Source organism: Sorex fumeus, unplaced genomic scaffold (genome assembly GCF_029834395.1).
Source record: "Sorex fumeus unplaced genomic scaffold, SorFum_2.1 ptg000128l, whole genome shotgun sequence".
Taxonomy (NCBI): Eukaryota; Metazoa; Chordata; class Mammalia; order Eulipotyphla; family Soricidae; genus Sorex; species Sorex fumeus.
Window position 1 is genome coordinate 15965995 of NW_026606185.1, and position 21349 is coordinate 15987343.

The 21349-nt window shown below is 47.4% G+C and overlaps 1 protein-coding gene across 4 annotated transcripts in view; it reads right to left on the reverse strand.

The window, feature by feature from the left end:
* Positions 1-5182: 5182 nt before the first annotated feature.
* The window catches only part of MTCL1 (microtubule crosslinking factor 1), a 135404-nt gene continuing 119237 nt past the window's right edge, over positions 5183-21349 (reverse strand). For 2 of the 4 annotated variants that reach the window (XM_056137922.1, XM_056137920.1), the window contains 5 exons: positions 19585-19884; positions 17474-17505; positions 11866-13141; positions 8588-8643; positions 6238-6401 (listed from right to left, as the gene is read on the reverse strand). In XM_056137922.1, the coding sequence (XP_055993897.1) occupies positions 6380-6401; positions 8588-8643; positions 11866-13141; positions 17474-17505; positions 19585-19884 (1686 nt within the window). In that variant the 3' untranslated portion in view covers positions 6238-6379. Of the gene's footprint in view, positions 6402-8587; positions 8644-11865; positions 13142-17473; positions 17506-19584; positions 19885-21349 lie in introns of all 4 variants that reach the window. The other 2 variants (XM_056137919.1, XM_056137921.1) reach the window with 1 other exon arrangement.

The following is a 21349-nucleotide window of genomic DNA, read 5'->3' on the forward strand; positions in this document are numbered from 1 at the left end:
TGTCTAATGCGTATCACCCTCAGAAAAGATGCCGAGAGGATTGAGTGCACACAAAAGAATAGCATGGCCAATATAATATAGACTGATAGTCTCTCAAAACTGGTACTCAAGACTGTCTTGATTATGCAAAAGTATGGATCCAGGTCCAGATTATTCATTGTGAGTTTTCTCCTGTTGGGAAATGCTCTACTTAGCACTTTAAGAAGCTAAAGGGGTTTTTTTTTGTTGTTGTTAAAATAGACACTCTAGGAGGAATGGAAAATAAACAGAATGTATTATATGCCAGCGATGGAGTAAAAGGAATAAACGACACAGGCTTTGGTCAAGTGAAAGATGCCAGATGAATGAGCTGCATGTTAGTTGATTCTTTGTCCATGAAATGTCCAGAAATGGCAAATCCATGGAGACAGAAAGCACTTTCATGGATCTGTGGTGCCAGGGCCGAGGAGTGAAGCTTAATTTATATCTCCTTTTGGGGTGATGAAATGTTCTGAGAATGGACAGGGGTGAGACCACACAGCATGCATGTATGCAAATGGCCATTTCACACTGTGTGTGTCTCAGCACCATCAAACAAATGGACTTAGAAAAGAGAAAATGATTGTGGTACTTTTCTGTTTCTAAATAAAGTTAATACACTTAACTCAAGATTTACATGAAAAGAAAAGAGGTGGTGGTGAGGTGGGGAGCAGAGCAATAGTACATCAGGCAGTGCACTTGCCCTGCACGCATTGACATGGTTCAATCCTTGGTAGCCCATATGGTTCCCCAAGCCCTGCCAGGAGTGATACCTGAGCACAGAGCCAGGAGTAAACTCTGAGCATCACTGGGTGTGACTCTAAAACCTAAACAAACAAACAAACAAAAAGGTAGGAACAGATGTAGTAGATAAGAACCGGAGTTAGGATATACAGAGAGAGAGAAAAGGACACTTTGTGGTGAAAACCTTAATTTAACCCTCCCAGAAGGAGGACAATAGGGCAGGCCACTGCCCACACAGACTTCAGTTTGACTAGAAATTATTCAGGGCTGCTGGAGCTGGTTCTACCCAGCAGGTGGGGAATGCCCACTGGGTGAGGATGCCGAGGACTCTGCTCTTGCTGCCTTCCTTAGAACACTCACACCGGACACATCTGCATACTGCTCCCTGGCAGCCGCCCTCCTCCAGAGACTCGGGGACCCATAAGGCTGCCTCTGCACCCATTGGCACCCTGTGTAGAAAATGGTTTCATTCTGCTGACTTCCTCTGCAGAGGTGGGTGTGCATCCATGCAAAAATAAATACATAGGCCCAAATGGAAGGGAATTGTGGGTTTGGAGTAATTCCGAACCAGAATTCTAGGCCTGGGTGTCTCATGAGGGGCTTTGTTTCTTGGGTCCTTATTTGAATCTGAGTTAGACAGATTTTTCATTTGTTTGTTTTTTGGGTCACACATGGGAGTACTCAGGGCTTACTTCAGGCTTTAAGTTCAGGGCTCACTTCTGGCAGTGCTCAGGGACCGTTATGGAGTGCCAGGTATTGATCCCAGGTTGGTTCCGTACAAGGCCAGCTCCTTAGCACTGTATGATGTCTCTGAGTTAGAGACACACCTCTCTTCCAACTGTTCTCGTGTCCTTCACCCCTGCCTTCCTTTCATTCAACTTTCTCTTGTCAATGAACAAATAAAGGGGCAGGGCTGTAGGAGCGCAGAAAGAATGTTGACAGCGGTAGGGGAGATGGGGTAAGGGGTGGGTGTTGGATGACATAGGGAAGAGAAGAAGGGTCACGAGCACTTTGGTGGTGGAGGTGATCCCTTGTATACCAAGACCTGAAACTTAAAATGTTGCAATCTATTGCACTGTAGCACTGTCCTCCCATTGTGCATCGATTTGCTCGAGTGGGCACCAGTAACATCTCCATTGTGAGGCTTGTTGTCACTGTTTTTAGCATATTGAATACGCCAGGGGTAGCTTGCCAGGCTCTGCTGTGCAGGCAGGATACTCTTGGTAGCTTGCTGGGCTCTCCGAGAGGGATGGAGGAATCAAACCTGGGTCAGCTGCATGCAAGACAAACGCCCTACCCACTGTGCTATCATTCCTATTGCAATCTATTACCTACAGTAAACTATAACAATACAATAATAATAATGATAATAACAATAAAAGTTGGTTTTAAATGATCTCAGTTCAGTTCAGTTCACTTTCCTTAGATCTAAACCACACTGTTCTTGCATTTTGTTTGTGTGCTTGGAAAATATATCTCATTCAACCAAACTGCAAGTTCTCTGATGCTGGAAACCTTCCCCTGGTGATTTTGGGATGTCCCTGGCCTGCAGTGTCCTCGGGGACTCTTTCTCCTCTGTTCTGACAGCTCCCTCAATGGCCTGGTCAGCAGCCAGGAGAGCCACCAGTCCTGGTTCTTAATGCTGTAGCTACCAACAATGTTTTCTCTTTATCTTTTTGATAAACAGGAGTTGTGGGGAGCAGGGAGCGGCTGGTGTGAGCACAACACCCTATGGGGAGAGTCATTCCAAGAAGCAGTGTCCTGCCAGCATTGTTGGCAGTGCTGGGCTGTAGCTGCACTGGGCCATAGTATACTGCAGGTCTGAGAGCCAGTGTCATTCCATCCCACATCTGGCCAATGGCTTCCAACTGTAAGAAGCCCGATGCACCTGCAGCATTGGCTCCAGGACAGCACAGGCACAAGGGACTGTGTGTTGGCTTGTTACAGTCCATCTAGGGTGCTTAAGTGGAGCATTTTGTTTTTGCATTCAATATTTCTATGATAATTAGATATATATCCATATATGTACATATTACATTTTTGTGCATTTATATTATGTATATATGTATATATGTATATATTCGGATATCACTGTCACTGTCCTCTTGTTGTTCATCAATTTTTCTCGAGTGGGCCCAGTAATGTCTCCATTGTGAGACTTTGTTGTTACTGTGTTTGGCATATCGAATATGTCACGGTGAGCTTGCTAGGCTTTGCTATGTGGGCGAGATACTCTCGGTAACTTGCCAGGCTCTCCAAGAGGGGCAGAGGAATTGAACTCAGGTCAGCTATGTTGGCTGCATGCAAGGCAAACGCCCTATCCGCTGTGCTGTTGCTCCAGCCCATATTCGGATATATATCAATCAATTTAAAATTTTTTTAAAAAATAAAGGCCAGCATCAGTAGTTCTAGGGTTGAGTCAGAACCCTTTCCTGGTACCAGCCTGGAAATTCAGTCCAGGGCCTGGGCATTTCTGGACGTCACGGGGATACCTGAGGGAGTGGGACGTGTGCCAGGGATGGAACTCAGCCTTATGGTGCAGGCACTGTCACTAGGCACATGCCACACCCATTGTGCCATCTCCTTAACCCACCTCACATGGTTTCTCTTTATTTTCTTGGTTTTGTTTTTGGGGCAGTGTTCAGCGCTTGCACCTTGTTCCTTGTTTGGAGGCCACAGGGTTACATGAATAAGTGAATGCATGCAGGGACGGAGCTTGGCCTTCCTCCTGGTGGTGCTCACACCATATGGGTGCCAGGGATTGAATTTGGGTTAGCTGTGTACAAGGTAAATGCCTTACCTGCCTTACTGGTCTTTCATTTCCTCTTTTAAGAGTGGGGGTCCAGTGGCGTTAAGTACATTCAGATTGTGCAAGCATGACCACTGTTGCTTAACTCTCACTCTTTCCTCTCTCTTACCCATTATTCTATTCTCCCTCCCCCCACCTGAGGTTGACCATATTATGTACCCCAAATAAGTAGACTCCTACCCCATTTACCATGTTTGTGAATGACTTCTTTTACTGAACATAAAATTCTCAAGAGTCACATATATTGCAGTATGCATCAGGATCTCTTCCTTTTGAAGACTGAATAGTCTGTTATATGTATATACTACACTGAATTGATCCATTTATTGGCTGACAGACATCTGGGCAGTTTCTACCTGTTGGCTGATGTGGTTAATGCTGTTGTGATGATGACTGTGCCAATATCTGAGTCACTGCTTTTGTCTCCTTCACGAATTCCCAAAGTGGAATTACTGGCTTAATGTGGCCATTCTCACCATTAAAGAAAGAACAGCAATATGATACCATTTCCCAAAATGACCAGACTGTTTTATGTTCCCACAACAGAGCACCAATTTTTCCATATCTACCCCAGTTTTTCCAAAATGAATGAAAAAATTATATTTTCCATTTATTTGAAAATGTTTTGGGTTAGAGGTGGAAATGTGATGATGCTGGGAATAGTACTTTTTCCATTAACCCATTAAGATAACAGGAAAATTGTCAACTTAATGAAGCACTAAAGCCGAAAAGCTTCAGCCTGAAATTCGTTTTCCGCACCTGGGCAATACCATTTCTTTACACCCTGACTCTATCAGCAAACCAGTTGGGCTGCATCTGAGTATCAGAGCGACCTGTTAGCATCAAGACGAGAATCTCTGCTCCGGAGTCATTCGCTTCTTGTGAGGGAGAGAGGCCAGCACACATACCTTCTGGATAATTAATTTCCTTGAATTAAACATTTCAATGTTCAAAACCAGAGATGGCACATGGCACTGCCCAGGGACAGTAAAACCATCCATTTGCTCTTTCCTTTTTTCTTAGTTTCTCTCCCCTCCCTCTTTTCCCCTTCCTTCCTTCCTTCCTTCCTTCCTTCCTTCCTTCCTTCTTTCCTTCCTTCCTTCCTTCCCTCCCTTTCCTTTCCTTCTTTTTCTCTCTCTTGAACCTGGGCCAGCCAAATGCACAGCAAATACATTACCTGATGTACTATCTCTCCCGATTTTCATTTTTGTTTTATTTTGATTTTGTAGAACATCTGGCAGTACTCCTGACTTACTCCTGCCTCTGTGCTCAAGGATCACTCTTGGCAGGCTCAGGGCCCATATAGAGTGCTGAGGATTTAACCCTGGCCCGTTGCATGCAAGGCAAGCACCCTATCACTCTAGTCCATAGACTCCTTGTAACAGGAGAATGAAGTTACCTTCTGACCCTCTTAGCTCCAAGAAACTGCAGCATGATCAGGCCTCTACAGCCTTCCACTGGCTGAATAGGCAGGTACTACCTCTGACCCCATCTGCCCCCGGTCTCTCTTGTTCACAACACCCTGCCCCCTTCTTCCAGCTGGAAGAAGTTATGCTTGTAGTCCTGAGGGAAAGATGGAGGTTTACAAGAAACGGGGGCACAAAGCCCAGCTGCCATTTCATAAAGACTTTATTTCTACTTTGTCATCGTCCTGTACAGACTCGGAGGCACCATTCTTTCTTTCAATTTGGTATCCTCATATGTTCTAGTGTTTGTCCTGAAACAAGAAAATTCTGAGTAAACACTGTATATTGCCAATTAATTCTTTAACAATAACTTAAAAAATGCCATGGTGGTAGAATCATCAATGTTAGAAGACAACAGTGAAAGTGCAGGACAAGGGGGTAACAACATCCTACAGCAGACAGACACACGGAGGCTCTGGGAGAACACGGTAGCAGCATGTACATGCACCGCGGTGCTTCGGACCCGAGGACGTGCAGGGTGAGTAGGATATGTGGATTATGCAGCGGATTCTGTCAGCCCGGCTGAGGACGCTGTACCTTCAAAAGCATCCTGGCTTGTCCTCTTCAGTCCATAGGGCATCTGTCGTGTCTACTGGCTTCATGGCTTTCCACTCCAAAGAGTTCATCGGCTCAGACAGTCAAGAGCCTTTCAAAGAGTCTTCAGAAAATAGCAACATTGACCAAATGAAAGGAACTTAAAACACTCAACCTCAATGTGGAAAGAAACCAAAGCATAATGGGAAAAGTGCAAATGGAGGAGAGGCAGTCCGTCTTGGGAGCGAGAGTTCAGAATCTCTTAAAAGGTAGATTTTGAAAACGTTTATATCTTAAATTTATTTATATCTTATTTACCCTTTATTGTTTAATATACTGTGCATAAAAAAGATGGAGACAAAAATAGTTTTCTGAGCTATGAAAAAATTAAGTTATTACAGGCACGTTTACTGTTTCATTCTAGAAACATCTCAGTTTCACAGGTTGAACATTCAGCAGCTGTGTTTGTGTGTATGTGTGTTTTGTGTGTGTGTGTGTGTGTGTGTGTGTTCAAACATTCTTTGACCTTAGGAAACTAGATCTCTCCTTTGGGGCAGCATTTGGTTGATGACGATGGTGTCGGGTTTGCAAATCCGTGAATTATTCCATGATAATCCATGCAAACTTGCATCACGTCACAGGTGGGGCTTCTCCCCAGGTGGCTCCTCATCGCCCTGTTCTTCCAGCGAAGCCGGGTCTCCAGGGAGTGGAACCAGTGAGGCAGTGGGGGAATGTGGGGCCCAACGGGACGGAGGGCGGCGGTTTGCTGGTCTTCCGGGCCTGGAGAAGCAGGGTTCTAGGGAAGGAGCTAGTGCGGAACAAGGTAGTTCCTTCAAAGTTGAGAAATAAAAAGACAGAGTTACTCACAACCCACCGCCAGTTCAGGGGATGACCCCTGAGCCCCTATAAACACTTCTCAACAAATGCGGGTTAAATGCCATAGATCAGGAGCGACTCCACTGCATGTTAATGAATATTTTGCTCCTGGAAATTAATAAAGATGGTAAGTATTCAATGCATGATCAATGAGTGAAATGCTCAGATCATGACCAGGCTGTGAAATGGACAGGTTAACAATGCGCTTTAGCAGTGGTGAAGACTATGTGGCTGTGGGCTCCACATCTTTCCCAATGTAGCTGACCCAACCATCTGCACTTTTTCGAATGACCCACTCAGCTACTGTGACTCCTCCCTCTACCCTGGTCTGTTGTGTTCCAACTGTATCAGCACTGAGAGCCTCAGAACAAACAAACTTTGCTACTGTTTATTCCAAACTGACTGGCAGTGGGTTAAACAAACTCCCACAACATGGAAAAAGACTGCTGGCAGAAATGGTAATTTGGGTCTCACTGACTTTAATGACTTCACGTGGTAGCTAAGGAATCCGAGTGCTCTGCTGCAGACTCCGACTTATCCAGAGAACAGCTGATGCAAGACACACGGCTCTTAAAAACCACCAGGGTCATGGCTACTTGTTCGGTTTTAAAGACTGTGGAACCCATCCTTAGTGCTCATCTGAGGTAACCAGGACCCCCGACTTGGTGTTTGCTGGCACACAGAGATGAAAAAAGCTGGAGCATGAGAAAACTGTGTCTCTCCCAGGTGGATGCTATTCATCTAAATGATAAGCAAGGGAAAGCTGAGAGGGAGAACCACTGCAATGAGGAAGGACGAAGAGAAGACCTGCACAGCCGGGCAGGAAGCAAGATGGAGGACTGAGACGTGACAAGTGTTGATGCAGACCACAATGAAGCACAGTGAATGGGGTGGGAAGTGGCAGCTGGCGCTGCTGATGGCCCTGGAACGGGGGAGCAAAGATGGATGGTGAAGACACAAAGCGCCTGTGGAGCAGGTGTGCCCAGAAGAGGGAAGAAGAAAAGAGGAGCTTCCCTGCCTTCCTGTGGGGGTCAGCAGAAAAAGGAAACTGTACCTTAAGAATATTCAGTGCTCCCCGCCCTTTCGTGGCTGCCACTTGATGTGAAGAGGGGGAAGCAGCCTCCACAGAGTGCTTATGCTAATGACAGCCATGACAACCAGAATTACCTCACCCGGCAACACCCCGGCAGCATGGCACTGGCAGCAGAACTCACAGGCATTTGGGAGCTGAGTCCTCACCTCACCCCAGGCCATGAGGGGACCTGAGGTTGGTGAAGTAGGAATTGAGTGTGTGTGTGTCTGTGTGTGTTGTTATGGGCTATGTTCTCTAAGAATGCACTGTGTGATGTGTCTTCTGTGTGTTATATGGTGCGTGAAAGCATAGGTCCGTGTCCTGTAAGACTGTTGTGTGTTTTTCTTGCCCTACGGTGGCCTGTTCCCCCCAGCCGAGGCTGAGTGAATGGGGGTTTCTGTCACAAGGCTGGACACCTTCTAGAGAAGAAAAGGGTGTGTGAGTGTCAGTTCCAGAGAATCACTCCTCAGTGACACGAGCCAATGGGGCTCTGCTTGAGAGGCCACAGAAACAGCCTATGTGTGGTACTTGATCCTGGGTGGCCTTTGAGGCAATGGCCTTCCACACTTTGTTATTTATTCAACCTGTGTTTATAAAGCATTTCTGATGTTATCTGGGGTGACTGCCTGGAAGGGCAAGAAACATCTAACTTGATTTCTTGTTACAGAGATGTTGAGCCCCAAGGTGTAATTTACTTCATCACAGCCTGTGGCTGTGCGCTGTGAGACAGGAGCAGACAAGTGGACCAGGATGGCTCTATCTCAGTGTCAAAGACTGTCCTGCTCCAGCGACCTCCTTTGACCCCTCAGAGATCAGATGGGCTGCAAACTGCAGTGAGAGAACTCACAGCAGGGGGCCCCATCACCTCACAGCCTAGCTCTGTGGGGAGCTGTCACCACCAGGCCACCAATCTGTTCCTGCAGATGGGCCCCCGCGGTGCGGGCAGCCACCTTGATGGAGTCAGTCTGCCTGAGACAAGTCAGCCTCATTTCTGAGTGACAAGTGCCAACCCTGAGCCACACAGATGCCCCACATGGATGACATGGAAAGAAGGAAAGGAGCACTTACGGCGTGAGGCAGGCCGGGCTAGATCCCCAGGGGGCGGTTAGTAAGACAGTTTGGTTCTGGACAGAACAGACAGAGAAAAGAAAAGCAAGTAGGTTGGAAAGTGCTTTGTACAAAAGAAGAGCAGTCCAGGTTTCAAGTCAGTGAGTTGCCGGCAGCTCCAGGATGGGTTCGTTGGAGATGCAGGAAGCTTCAACAAAGTCTGTGCACCACGGGCCGGTCCTCCTAGCTCCGGCAGAGCGATGAGAGCACAGAGGGCATCTGCCAGGCCACACGCACAGCTTCTACCCATCCACAGTTGGTTCTCACTTCCCCAACACCCCATGGCCTGCACCACTGTATCTGGACAGAGACCTTTAAAACAACTGGTTTTAGTTACAACAATGGAGCAACTGCTGCTCACCCTAAAAACTTTCCCTGTATTCAGCACTGAGATGAGGGAGGGAAGAACAACAATGGCATTATCTGCTGATTCTGCAGTGCTCCTGTCCACATCTCTGCTTGGATGCTAGGACTTGGAGAGGGAGGAGGAGTCCAGAGCTGGTAAGAGGGAGGGAGGGAAGGAGGGAGGGAGGCAGGGGGTTATTCCTGTCGGGCACGTTCCTATGAGGGATCACCAATGCCACCCCTGGGTATGTGTGTCAAGTGCAGGTTTGTGGAAGGATTCCACAACAGGGTGCTTAGAGCAGATTGGGAAATCAGAACGATGCTGGTGACCTTGAAGGAGACCTGGAACTCCTACAAAGCTGATGAGGGACAGGCTGGGTCCCACCTCCCCTCCAGGACTTATATCCAAGTCTATCTGTCAGGAATAATTCCTGGCACTGGAATTATTTGTCCAGCAAAATTTCTCCAGACAAGGAAAATGAGACACTATTATATTTAAATGCTGACAATGAATGCTCCGCCCAGGATCCGAACCTCCCAACTATGCTGTACCCTCTTGGGCTTGGCCAATTGCCTTTTGATATCAAATGCATTGAGGGAGAAGAAAATTTAAATTTAGACATTTGACAGAGGGCCAAAAGGGTGGGCCCAGCTCCATAGAGACCCCACCATTTTCATGTCTTAGTTCAGTCATCAAACCCTTTTCTTCATATTATCTATAGATTACTATGAGAATTCAGTTACACACACAAGGCGCTTTCTTTTAGTTCATAAGCAATTTCTAGTTTGTCTAATAGAAATGGACTCCACAGATACCATCAGTTAATGCTTTGTAACAAAATTTGTAACAAAGGTAGTATCAGTGGATTCTTCCAGAGGCCTAAGAAGGCAGGGTGCACGTGAGTGTAAACACACACACACACACACACCAGAAACAACTGCACTTGAACTCTTTCCACGGAAACCAGTCACTTACCTGAGGGATGGGGTAACCGAAATCTGACCCACTTTCTCCTGAGAACACTCAATCCAGCTATTTCTGTTTGTTCTCCTCAGAGCAGCTCAAGGACCTACACCTCTAGCAGGATGTGGTTGACATACAACCAGTATCAAGTTATACCACAGAGCAGTGCCATTTCTGTAGGTTATTGGCAATTTCACATGCTTTTAATTGCACTTGGTTCCAGATTTAAATTCTGTATTTTGAGTTAAATACTACTCAGACGGACTGAAAAACTGCCCATCACTGTTCCCTGATGAAAGGAATTGTGGGACTGAAGGTGGAGGAGGTCCCAGAGATAAATAAACACCTTCCCCTTCCCCACACCTGTGAGTTAGGGGCTGTCTAGGTCACAGGGGAAGATGGAGCTGGAAACCACAGGGGCAGATTTCTCTCCTCTCACCTCAGCAGCTGCTGAGAATGGCACTGGGTCTAGACCTCACTGTCCGTTCAGACCCCTCACTCTCAAGCCTAAGTGAGATCATCACTGGACAATGCCTTACTGTGGGCTCAGGCCTCCAGGCTGGCACAGCCACACTTCTCACCTTCAGCGACACCATCCAGCCTTGTTTTATTTTGCCCATTTTTGAAGCAAAAAAAGAAGTTTTTTTTTGGGAGGGGGAGGATTATACTGAGCCACTCCTGGTCATGCCCAGGGAACCATGTGGTGCCTGGAATTGAAGCCAGGCCTCCAGTATGCAAAGCCTTCTACCCTGTGAGTGGCCTCTAGCCCTTAAGAGTGTGTTCTCAAGGGGCATAGTGCCAGTCCATCACTGCTTTGCTATGAATTTAAGGTTGGCTGGTGAGTAATGTGAGCAGAGGTGAAATAACGTGGGGCCACACGCTTGAGCGCACACTGTGAAAGGGGATGGCTTTGATCATCACAGTGCATGAGCAGGATTTGGAGCCCAACATTTGTCTCGCATGGCTTTCTTATTTGTTTTTGTTTATGGGCCATGCCCAGCGGTGCTCAAGACTTATTCCAGGTTTTGCACTCAGGAATCACCCCTGCTGGTGCTTGGGGGACCATATGGGATACTGGGGATGGAACCCGGGTTAGCTTATGCACTTTACTATCACTCTGACCCATGTGTATTACATGGCTTTCTTGCTTGGGCTCTCTATGGTCACCGTGAGGGGCAGGCTTTGAGAGGTGAGCGCCACACCATCCTGAAGACAACACTGGCACTCAGCTGGTCCAGGTGAGGTTCTTACTGTGACTTTCTAATGTTTGGCAGGGTCTTTTCCAGCACCATCTGATATTCTCCCGTGGGAAGCTTCGCCTGTATGCCTGGTACTTCATCCTCCTTCCTCTCTGTGTCTGTCTGTCTCTCTCTTCCCCCTCACCCCACCTCTCTGTCCTAGGACAAACATAGGTTGAGGCCAGGCAGGGATAAAGTTCAGAGGGCTTGAAGTACAGCCTGACATGCCTAGAGCCCGTGTTTGATCCTGGCACCACCTGATGGCCTCCAGCACTGCTGGGGAGTCCTTCCTCTCCAAAAAAATATAAAATGCTTTTATTGGGCACTTTGGTGGTGGAGGCACAAACTTCAAGTGTAAATATCAACACTACTGTAAAACAGAAAAGACAAACTCTAGAGGACAGATATATCCGCAAGTGAAAGGCCCAGGCACACGGACAAACATTAGTCACTCAGAATGGAGAAAAGAGCCTGACTCAAACCCTGAGCTACTTCTTCAAGGAAAGGTCAGTTCGGTGTCCTCAGATCACCGGGATGACAATGACACTTTCTTTAGACTTCGTTACCTCTGCGTTCCTGACATTCCATTCTCCCTTAAAACTCCCATCTCCTGCCTGGCAGGAATCTACCCCTGGACAAGGGTGACTGAGGGCAAAGGCGGTTGCCCGGTGGGGCCCCTCGGCACTCATTACCTCCATGGACCCTGGTTCGGCTTTAGCCGTTTCTCCGCTGTGGCTGTCACTGTTCAGACCTGGGGCCCCGTGGGGGCCCTGCCTGCGCTCCTCCCTTAAGGCATGCTCCAACAGCTTCTTGTTGAGGATGCGAGCCACATTCTCAGCCAGCGTGTAGCCTGGCGGCGCCGACAGGTCCTGGCGCACGGGCGCGGCCTCCCCGCTGTCCTCCCGTGGGTCTTGGCCCGGGCCCCGGGGGCTGGGCGAGCGGCCCCGGGAGCCGGCGTCAGGGCTGGGCTGTGCGCGGGGCTCGGCTGAGCGCGAGCGGCAGGCGTTGCGCGCGCCCTTCGGGAAGGGCTCGGGGCTGGGCCCGACGATGGTGAAGAGGCTGGAGAGGCCGTCGCCGATGGCCGAGTGCACCGGACTCTCGCGCGTGGTGGTGGATCGCGCCCAGGCCGAGCCCTGCGTGGTCCTGGCGGCCGGCTCGGCCCTGGGCGGCGGCCGCCGCGGCAGTTTTGGGGAGCAGCAGGCGCGCTCGAACCTGGCGGGTCCCTTGTCGCTGGGCGCCGGCGGCCGGGCCCGGGGTCCGCGCGACGGGGATGAGGCGGGCGTGCTGCCAGGCCCCGGCCTGGCCACGCCGCCCCGCGCCGCCTCGGTCTGCAGCCCCACGCTGACGCGCGCCGCCGGTGGCCCAGCTGTCTGGCAGGCCGTGTCCCTGCGCTGCGGCCTGGCCGAGAAGGCCACCTCCTTCATGTCGTCACTCAGGTTCCTGGACATCTGCAGGCCGTGCAGGGGCGCGGCGAAGGCCAGCGGGGCGCAGCGAGACCCGTCCCGGGGCTGTCTGCGGGGGGTGCCGGGCCAGCGGCCGACGGCAGGCTCTGGGGGGCTGCCCTGCGCCCTGCTGGGGACCGGCTCCGTGGGGCCAGCCACGCTGTCCACTCTGCGTACGGCTGGCGGGCTGTGCAGCACTCGCACCCCCGATGGCTCGGCACGCACGTGGCTCCGCAGTGCGGGCCTCTGGCAGTGTTCCGGGCTGGTCATGGTGTCCGTGGTCATGGTGATGCTCGTGGTGAGGTACCAGGTGGCATCGGTGCTGCTCTCACGCCCCGCCTCCCCCCGAGCGGTCCTCTCGCCCCAGGCCCTGGGCTGGAACTCCTCGATGTACTTGAGGTCATCGGGGGACAGGGGTGGAGTAATGTCCTCTCTGCTGCTGTTCGCCGGCCGGCCGGACTCCGGCAGGAAGGGAGAGACGTCCATCAGGCGCTGGAACTCAGACATGGAGGACACGGACACGGCCCTGGAAAGGTGAGAGAACAGTGGTCAGCAGCTACCACCCCACTGCCGCCGGGTCCAGCTCCCTGCGGCGGCTCCGCAGCAGCCCTCTGGGTATGCGTGGGCTTCTGTGGCCCAGCATCGGCTCAGGGACGGAAGAGAAACCACCTTATACTGTGGGAACAAGTGGAAGACCCGGCTTTAAGGCAACTGTAATTGCGCTGCAAACCCACTGGCGCGAGGACACGGCTTGGTGTAGCCCGTGGCTGCTTGGCCGAGGCCCTCCATCTGCTGCTGAACATCTGGTTCCCAATCTGCTGGGAGTTTCCCCAGTTGCAGGCAACACGGCAGATGCCAGTGCTGGACACGGAAGACCTGGTCCAGAGCTTACAGCAGCAGGGAAGCCAGAGAGCATACCAACAAATCAAGACCTTACAGAATCTACAGGTGTCCCACTCTATCTCTGAAGGCAAATGGGAGATGGAGTTGTAGGCAAAGGGTTATGCAATCAAGCTGAAAAGTCATTCCCCCAATGCTATCTCAAGCTAAATTCCATGTAGTCCTGTCCAAATCGGCTATTGGGGCTGGCTTTTGTCCTCTCTTCCCACACACTCGGTTCCTGTCAGGCCCCACTCTCTTCCATGCTGGGGGTGAAGCTAGGGGAGTTAAAGCAGTAGCTGGTTTGGGATGGGCTGTGGCCTAATGCATGACATGGAAGTAGATTTATTAATATACTAAACTTTAGTTCATATCTTTAATTTTTATTTTTCGAACTTAGAGTATTTCATTGTAAAAACTTTGTAGGTGAGATCTAAGCAGTTGCATACCTGAGTAAACATTTGCTAATAGAGAAAAAATAATGACTGATTTGTAAGACTTAAAAATATTTTGCAGGAAAATGTTAGACAAACATATGGAATATGGATTCTGAGATCTTGTCATATTGTTCAGAGGAAAGTTGAAATATTGATTTTGTCAATCCAAATATTTGTATAAAATATAAATATAAACATTGAAAGTAGGAAAGTAAAATAATTGTCTCTTTTTAAACATTTTTTTGTTTTGTTTTGTGGATCACACCTTGTGGTGCTTAAGGCTTCTCCTGGCTCTGCACTCTGAGGGAACCACACCAGGCAGGTTTGGGGGACCATATGGGATACTGGGGATCAAACTCAGGTCAGACATGTGCAAGGCAAACCCCCTAACTGCTGTACTATCACTCCAACTCATCTTTAAAAAAATTTAAAACTTTTAAAAATTGAGGTGCTGTGATGAATTAATATTTTAAATTCGACACGATTATCTGTTTGCCTCCGAGAGACCTGGAGGTCCAATACCATGTGCTGGAAGTTCCAGCACAGGGAGTCACGAGGCTGTGGATGTTGAGCAGTGTGGTGAGCACGCCCTGTGCAGGAAGCAGGCCCAGAGCAGCCATGCTGAGAGCTCAGCCCCAGAACCTCTCCAGTGGGGTGGTAGAGAGAAAAGGGGCACACAGAGGACTCTCGCTGCTGACAGATCACCCTCTCAAAGGTTGATTTGCCATCCTAAAAGCTTACACTAGCCTGGGCTTTCAGAAGGCTCCCAGATAAAGCCCACTGGGCCACTCCACCATCGTGCCATTAATGATGATGAAGCCAGGTTGGGGTTCATGTGCCCGCAGATGGATCCTCACATGGCTCTCACCTCAGGGTTAAGTGCTTTTGTCACCAGGAGGCAAGAAAAGCAGGCGTTTATCAGCAAGACTGTGGGCATCTCATCTCCTTTCCCTCTAGGGGTAAAAGAGATTCTTTGTTGTTATTAGAAATGATCTACAAACCACCAATGCTGTCTAAATGACAGAGAACTGGTAACAGCCAGTGCTAGAACTGAAAGTAAAAAGATGATTTCCATCCTGTTGCCTCTGGTCAGAGCAAGGACTTGTGGGATGAAGTGACAGCTCCAGAACATCATTCTCAGGGAAGGAAAGGGGGCTCTGTGGAAGCAGAAAGCCCCAATCTGTCCTCATCTCCAGCATGCAGCTGTCCGACATGCAACTGGCCTTTTCTGCTCATGGAGGAAATGATTTCAGCGTCCAGTTGGAGGCACCGGGCAGGGATTCTGTGCCTCTGGAATCTCTTTTCGTGGTCAGAGACCATGTGCATGCAGGAAGGAGAAGCATCCCAGAGGGAAACAAAGCAATGCCGACTCAAACCACAGCACGTGGGACAACATGCAGGTGCTGGAAGATGTGGAGAAGGGACTCCCGGCACTGCTAGATGCCCGGGAAGGCAGCAACAGCCAGGGCTTGGGTATGCTCCTACTTTGGACAGTTTGGTAATTTAAACTGTTACCAGAGTGGATTTCTTTGGGAATGGAGAGAAAGGATTAACCAATATAATGTGTAGGGAGGAAATGGCAAGTTGATGGCTTGGGCAGTAAAGGGGGTCGCTACAAGTCCTCATGGGATGACTGAGAAGGAAGGCAGGAGAAAAGAAGCAAACAGCTGAACTCTGGGTGGGTGCATTGCTTGATGTGTATCAACACTCCGAACCTGTAAACAAGTCGAAATACCTCCTGTTTATAGATGGGGAAACTGAGGCACAAAGTGGTCATGTAACACAGCAAGGACACAGGGCTACCCTCAGGTGGGTGTGGACTTGAAACAAGGCTCTTTGAGTTTAGACTGGCACTCCTCTGGGCACTTTCTTCACTGTCTGAGGTTGGGAAGTGGAGGACCAGGGATATAACAGAGGGAATTCTAGGTATGGGAGGCAACTGATTAATGACAAATGGACAGAAGACAGGAGCTCAGAGAAAAATCAGAGATGAGGAGATTCGAAAACAGTGGCTTGTCCTCAGAAGAAATTCCATGTGGTGGAAACAGTATCTATTCATTTCTCAAATAACAGGTAGGTATGAGCCAGCAGGGAAGTATGTGGAAAATCTCTATCCTTTACACTCAGTTGTGTATTTTTAATGATTAAACGGAAACAAACGTAGTTCTGTCTTTTCCAGACATAGCTTATCATACACCTGGACTAAAATGGGGTTAGTAATTAATAGCAACAATTTTACATTTACTTCAGTAATTACTATCGATGGGCTGGAGCAATAACACAGAGGGTAGGGCATTTGCCTTGCATGTGGCCGACCTGGGTTCGATTCCTCCGTCCCTCTCGGAGAGCCTGGCAAGCTACTGAGAGTATTCCACCCGCGCAGCAGAGCCTGGCAAGCTCCCCCTGGTGTGTTTGATATGCCAAAAACAGTAACTACAAGTCTCACAAGAGACGCTACTGGTGCCTGCTCGAGCAAATTGATGAACAAGGGGAGGACAGTGCTACAGTGCTAATTACAATTGAGAAAGCCAGAAAGAGAACTTGATCCCAAGAGCACAAGCTTTGCATGCAGGGGTCCTGAGTTCCATCCCCAGTACCATATGGTCACCTGAACACTGTTAGGACTGGGCCCTAAGCAAGAACTTGGGAGTAGCCCCTGAGCATTGCAAGGTATGATCGAACAACCCCCTCCCCTATCAAAACAGAATTGCTACTAAACAATGGTTTAATAAATCTCCCTAGAAGGGGCTTATCATCATTAACTGTTTTTGGGGTCATCTCTAGAAGTGCTTGAGGACTACTCATGGTTCAGTGCTCAGGGTTGGTCCTAGTGGTGCTCAGGGACCAGATAGCACCAGTGGTCAAATCCTGGCTTCCTGCATTCAAAGCTGTGCTCCAGCCTTTGAGCTAACTCTCCAGTCCCCTGGTAGAGTTATATATATATATATATATATATATATATATATATATATATATATAAAATGCCTCAAATATTAGCATTGTCCTCCCGTTGTTCATTGATTTGCTCGAGCAGGCCCAGTAACGTCTCCATGTTGAAACTTGTTGTTACTGTGTTTGGCATATTGAATATGCCATGGGTAGCTAGCCAGGCTTTGCCATGTGGCCTCAAATATTATCAATATGAAATTTTTCCAGACTTTAAATAAAACAGAGAAGCTTCTCTGCACTTTTCAAAACCACTTAACACAATCATTCTTGGCCTTACACAATGCACGTACAACTACAACAGCAAGTTCTAAGCACAACACCACAACACATAAGGACACAGGAATGACCTCTTTGTTGCTACTACTAAGAAACACCTTACTGATGTAGTAGTAGTAGTAGTAGTAGTAGTAGTAATAATAGTAATAATAATAATAATAATAATAATAATAAAGCAACTCCTTATCAGAAGTCTTAAGACATTTTGAAAAGAGTAGTGCAATAGAGTATAGTGGCAAAATGTGCCAAGAGGTTAAGACCAAGAGTTTTCCATTTCAATCACCAACTATAATTTTCATCTAGCTATTTTCACTTACCTTTGAAGATTTCCCTTGTGATGTTCTTCTTCCTATAAGAAAAACATAAGTGTTATCTGAGTGAATGCCCTCAGACTGCTCGGGAGTTTTCCGAGTACTAACTGATCAGCTCTGCTCTTCTGCCAGAAAGAAACACCCTGTGAAACGTCTATGGAGGTCAGGTTTTGTCAGGAGCTGTTACTGCAACTAAGTCCTTTGAAGTACGATAATAAAACCCGAACCCAGGGCTTGATGAGGGGCTAGAGCTTCCGCAGTCAGGAAGGAGCCAACAGAAGTGAGAAAAACCAGTCCTGAACATGGCTGGGAGGAAGCATGTGTCCTCTTCAAAGGACACACTAACAATATGAATTTCAAAAGCAGCTTTTCTAGTGGCACGAGTGAATATAGGTGTGTGTGTGTGTGTGTGTAAGAGAAAGAGATAGATAGACAGGCAGACAGAGACAGAGACAGAGACGGAGAGAGACAGAGAAAGAGAGTCAGAGAGAGACAGAGACAGAGACATGGGGTAGGGGGAAGTGAAGGTGAGGTGAGGGAGTGTGTTAGAAAATCGATGTCCCTCGCTTCCTGGGTCACTCTAGTAGGTAGAGTCATATATTTGGGTATAAGGGCTTTCTTGGCTTTGAACACTGCCATTGAGAATTGGAGGATAAGTACCAGTGAATTCTCCTGAAGAAGGCTGAGAGCTATGTGTTGGCAGACAACACAGAAGACCAACTTGTCTTTAGAATAAATGTCCTTGTACTGATGAGGTCTTGAAGGAGGAGCCAGAGCCCAACCAATTCTGTGTGACATGTGTTCCCCTGCAGGCTGAGAGCGGCTGGAATAACCCCTCCCCATGTGCTTGCTGCTAGTTTGGACTGTTGCAGAGCAGGAGACAGTTTCTTCCTGCTCACATTTTCTCTCTACTGTGAGCCAAAGATCAAATGAGGCCGAGTACATGGGAAGCACCATCAGGTGTGTATGGATTTGGACCAGGCCTTGACTTCACTGACAGCTCATAGAAACAGAACTGCCCTGCATTTCAACATTAATGAATGGAAACATTTTACATTGGTGAAATGTATGTCAGTGTAAAGGATGGCCGTCACCCATTTCTCTAACCTCCCATCCTCCCTAAAATAACTAGGAGAGGAGTTCATGAAAGTCATCATCACAAATAAGAAAATATAATTCTGCGTGGTTTTATCCTTAATTGTGGAGATCATATATTGTGAAATATCTATCTATAGCCAGTCATTACGCTGTACACTGACTAATATAGGGTTACATGTCTGTTAGCATTCAATAAAAAGTGACAGATAAAATAATGATTAAATCAGTTTATAAGTAATGATTTTTTTTTTGCTTTTTGGGTCACACCCAACGATGCACAGGGATTACTCCTGGCTCTGCACTCAGGAGTTACTCTGGGCGGTGCTCAGGGGACCATATGTGATGCTGGGAATTGAACCCGGGTCGGCCGCATGCAAAGCAAACGCCCTACCCGCTGTGCTATCTCTCCAGCCCCAAATAATGATTTCTTAAAATCAGTTTTTAAAATCCAGGTTTAAGAAAGGAGTAAATAGGAAACATGAAATATGGAAATGCTAGTATAGGGGACAGCTGCTCTGTTATACATACAGTTTCTAAGCACTGGATTTCCCCGCTCTGTACCGAACAAGATATTTATAGCATATCACTAGTCAGTGATAAGTACCACGTTAACTTGATTGGGCCACTTTAGCTCCTGCTACTTCTTAATGTTATGTAATTTCTTTCAAACAATACTTTCTGGTTATTAATAAGTTTTCCTGACTCAAAGATGCTCCTGTGATTTTAAGAGAAACTCAAAATCTACTTCCTATTAAAGTTTTTTGTGTTGAACACATCCACTGGTGAGGCCTTTTGAGTCCTGTATTTCTCAACACCAGACAAGGAAGGCAAAGTGAAACAGATCACAAGGGCACACTTGTCTGAGGTTGGGGCACCAATAAAATTCTTGGCATTGTGAAAAGTGGAGTTCTATTCATTCCAGAGATGACCATATATATAGCTCTGAAACACAAGAGGTAAACGTTGCGTATTCCAGGACCCGTTGTTTTCACCAATGAGAAACGCACGGAGAAACCCACCTCAGGGAGGCAGTTCCTAAAATCCTTGTGGGGCCCTCGTGCTGGAGGCTCCTCTGGATCCTCGCTGTCCAGGGACAGGGCGTCCAGGTAGAGGTTCTCCCGTGCAGAGCACCTGTCTGATTCCTTCAGCTTGGACAGTGGACGGTCTTCAAATGTGGTGGAGTCAGCATCTGCACATGACCACATAGCTATGGGGCGGGGCACTCGGGGGCTTCCTGAGTGGGCAAAGGGGCGAATGTTGCCTTCTTTTTGGTCACAGAGGAAAGTGCCATTTCTTCGAGAACCATTTTCTTTCTGCAACTTGAGAGTTTTAAAAATAAAAATGATTAAGGGCCTAAACAATAGTATAGTGGGTAGGGCACTTGCCTTGCATGCAACTGACCCAGGTTCAATCTCAGTATCCCAATGGCTCCCCAAAGCACCATCAGGAGCAATTCCTGAGTGCAGAGTCAGGACCAACATCTGAGTATCAGTGGGTATGGCTCCCTAAACCAAACCAAACCAAAAAACCAATTAGCATCACTTTTCTTTTTTTTTCCTTTTTTTTTTTTTTGAGGATGGGAGGGTTTGGGGTTGCGCCTGGTAGCGCTAAGGGCTTACTCCTGCCTGTGCTTGGAGATCACACCTGGCAGTGCGTGGGAGAAAATATGTGATGCTAGGGATCCAACCAAAGCTGGCAGCGTGCAAGGCAAACACCTTATCCCTCTACTACCTATCCAGTCATTAGCCTCATTTTTCTCTTACTGTCTCAATACCATGTTCCTCATAATTTGGAATTACATTTTAAAGACTGAGAGATAAATGCTCTTAAATTAACTTATAAGTCTAAACTGGGAAAATTACATGAACCAGGCTCAAGCCAATCCCTTCTGATGTTATTGTACATAACTTGGAGGAATGTCCTCATAGGAAACAACAAATTTATTTAAAAAAAACACCCATGATGAACCAACACTACTGTATGCATGGAACTCAAACTACAATTGTTAAATCTAGAAAGTTATATGCTGAGGAGGCGGACTGGGGGATTTGGGAGGAAATCTTGGGACATGGTGGAGGGAAGCTGACATTGGTGGTAAAATTGAAGTTGGAACATTGTATCCTGAAACTACTACTGAAAGCTTTTTAATTCATGCTTTTTACAGTTTTATAAAATATGTTTAAGTAACAGATTAATAATTTGCTTTTTTAATTATACAGAATTTAAGGCACACTTACTAGAATATTATCAGCGATAAGTTTTTGACAGTAAATTTTAGTTTCCTAACTAGACCTAAAACATCTGGAACAGTCTTATACGTATATAACCCAAGTGATCAAACTGGGTTAATAAGTATTTGGTGTCAGTGAACACTTATACTTTGAGAGGAATAACATTAAGCTATAAAGGTAATTTAAAACCTGGTAGGACTAAAAATAAAACAAGACACATACTTTATAGTTGGACTTTTGACCTGGCTTGGCACAATGCTCTGATTAACAAGAAATGTAGATATTTGGTTAGTTTGATGACCCCATAGTTCCTAGATCAACAATTCAGCAAGCCTTGGTAATTTCTAAGTGTTCAGAGTGATAAAGGAGTCTCTTGTTACATTAATGAAGCAACCTTTGAAAAGCACCTGAAAATGGGCACCAGTTGCCTGGAGAACCAAGATGTTCTGAAAGGGCTGGAACTTCCAGTTCTACTCCCTGGTTTCCATGGAAGGGAGAGCAATTAGAGGTTAAGTTTAACTGCCAGTGGCCAATGACTTAATCAACATGCCTA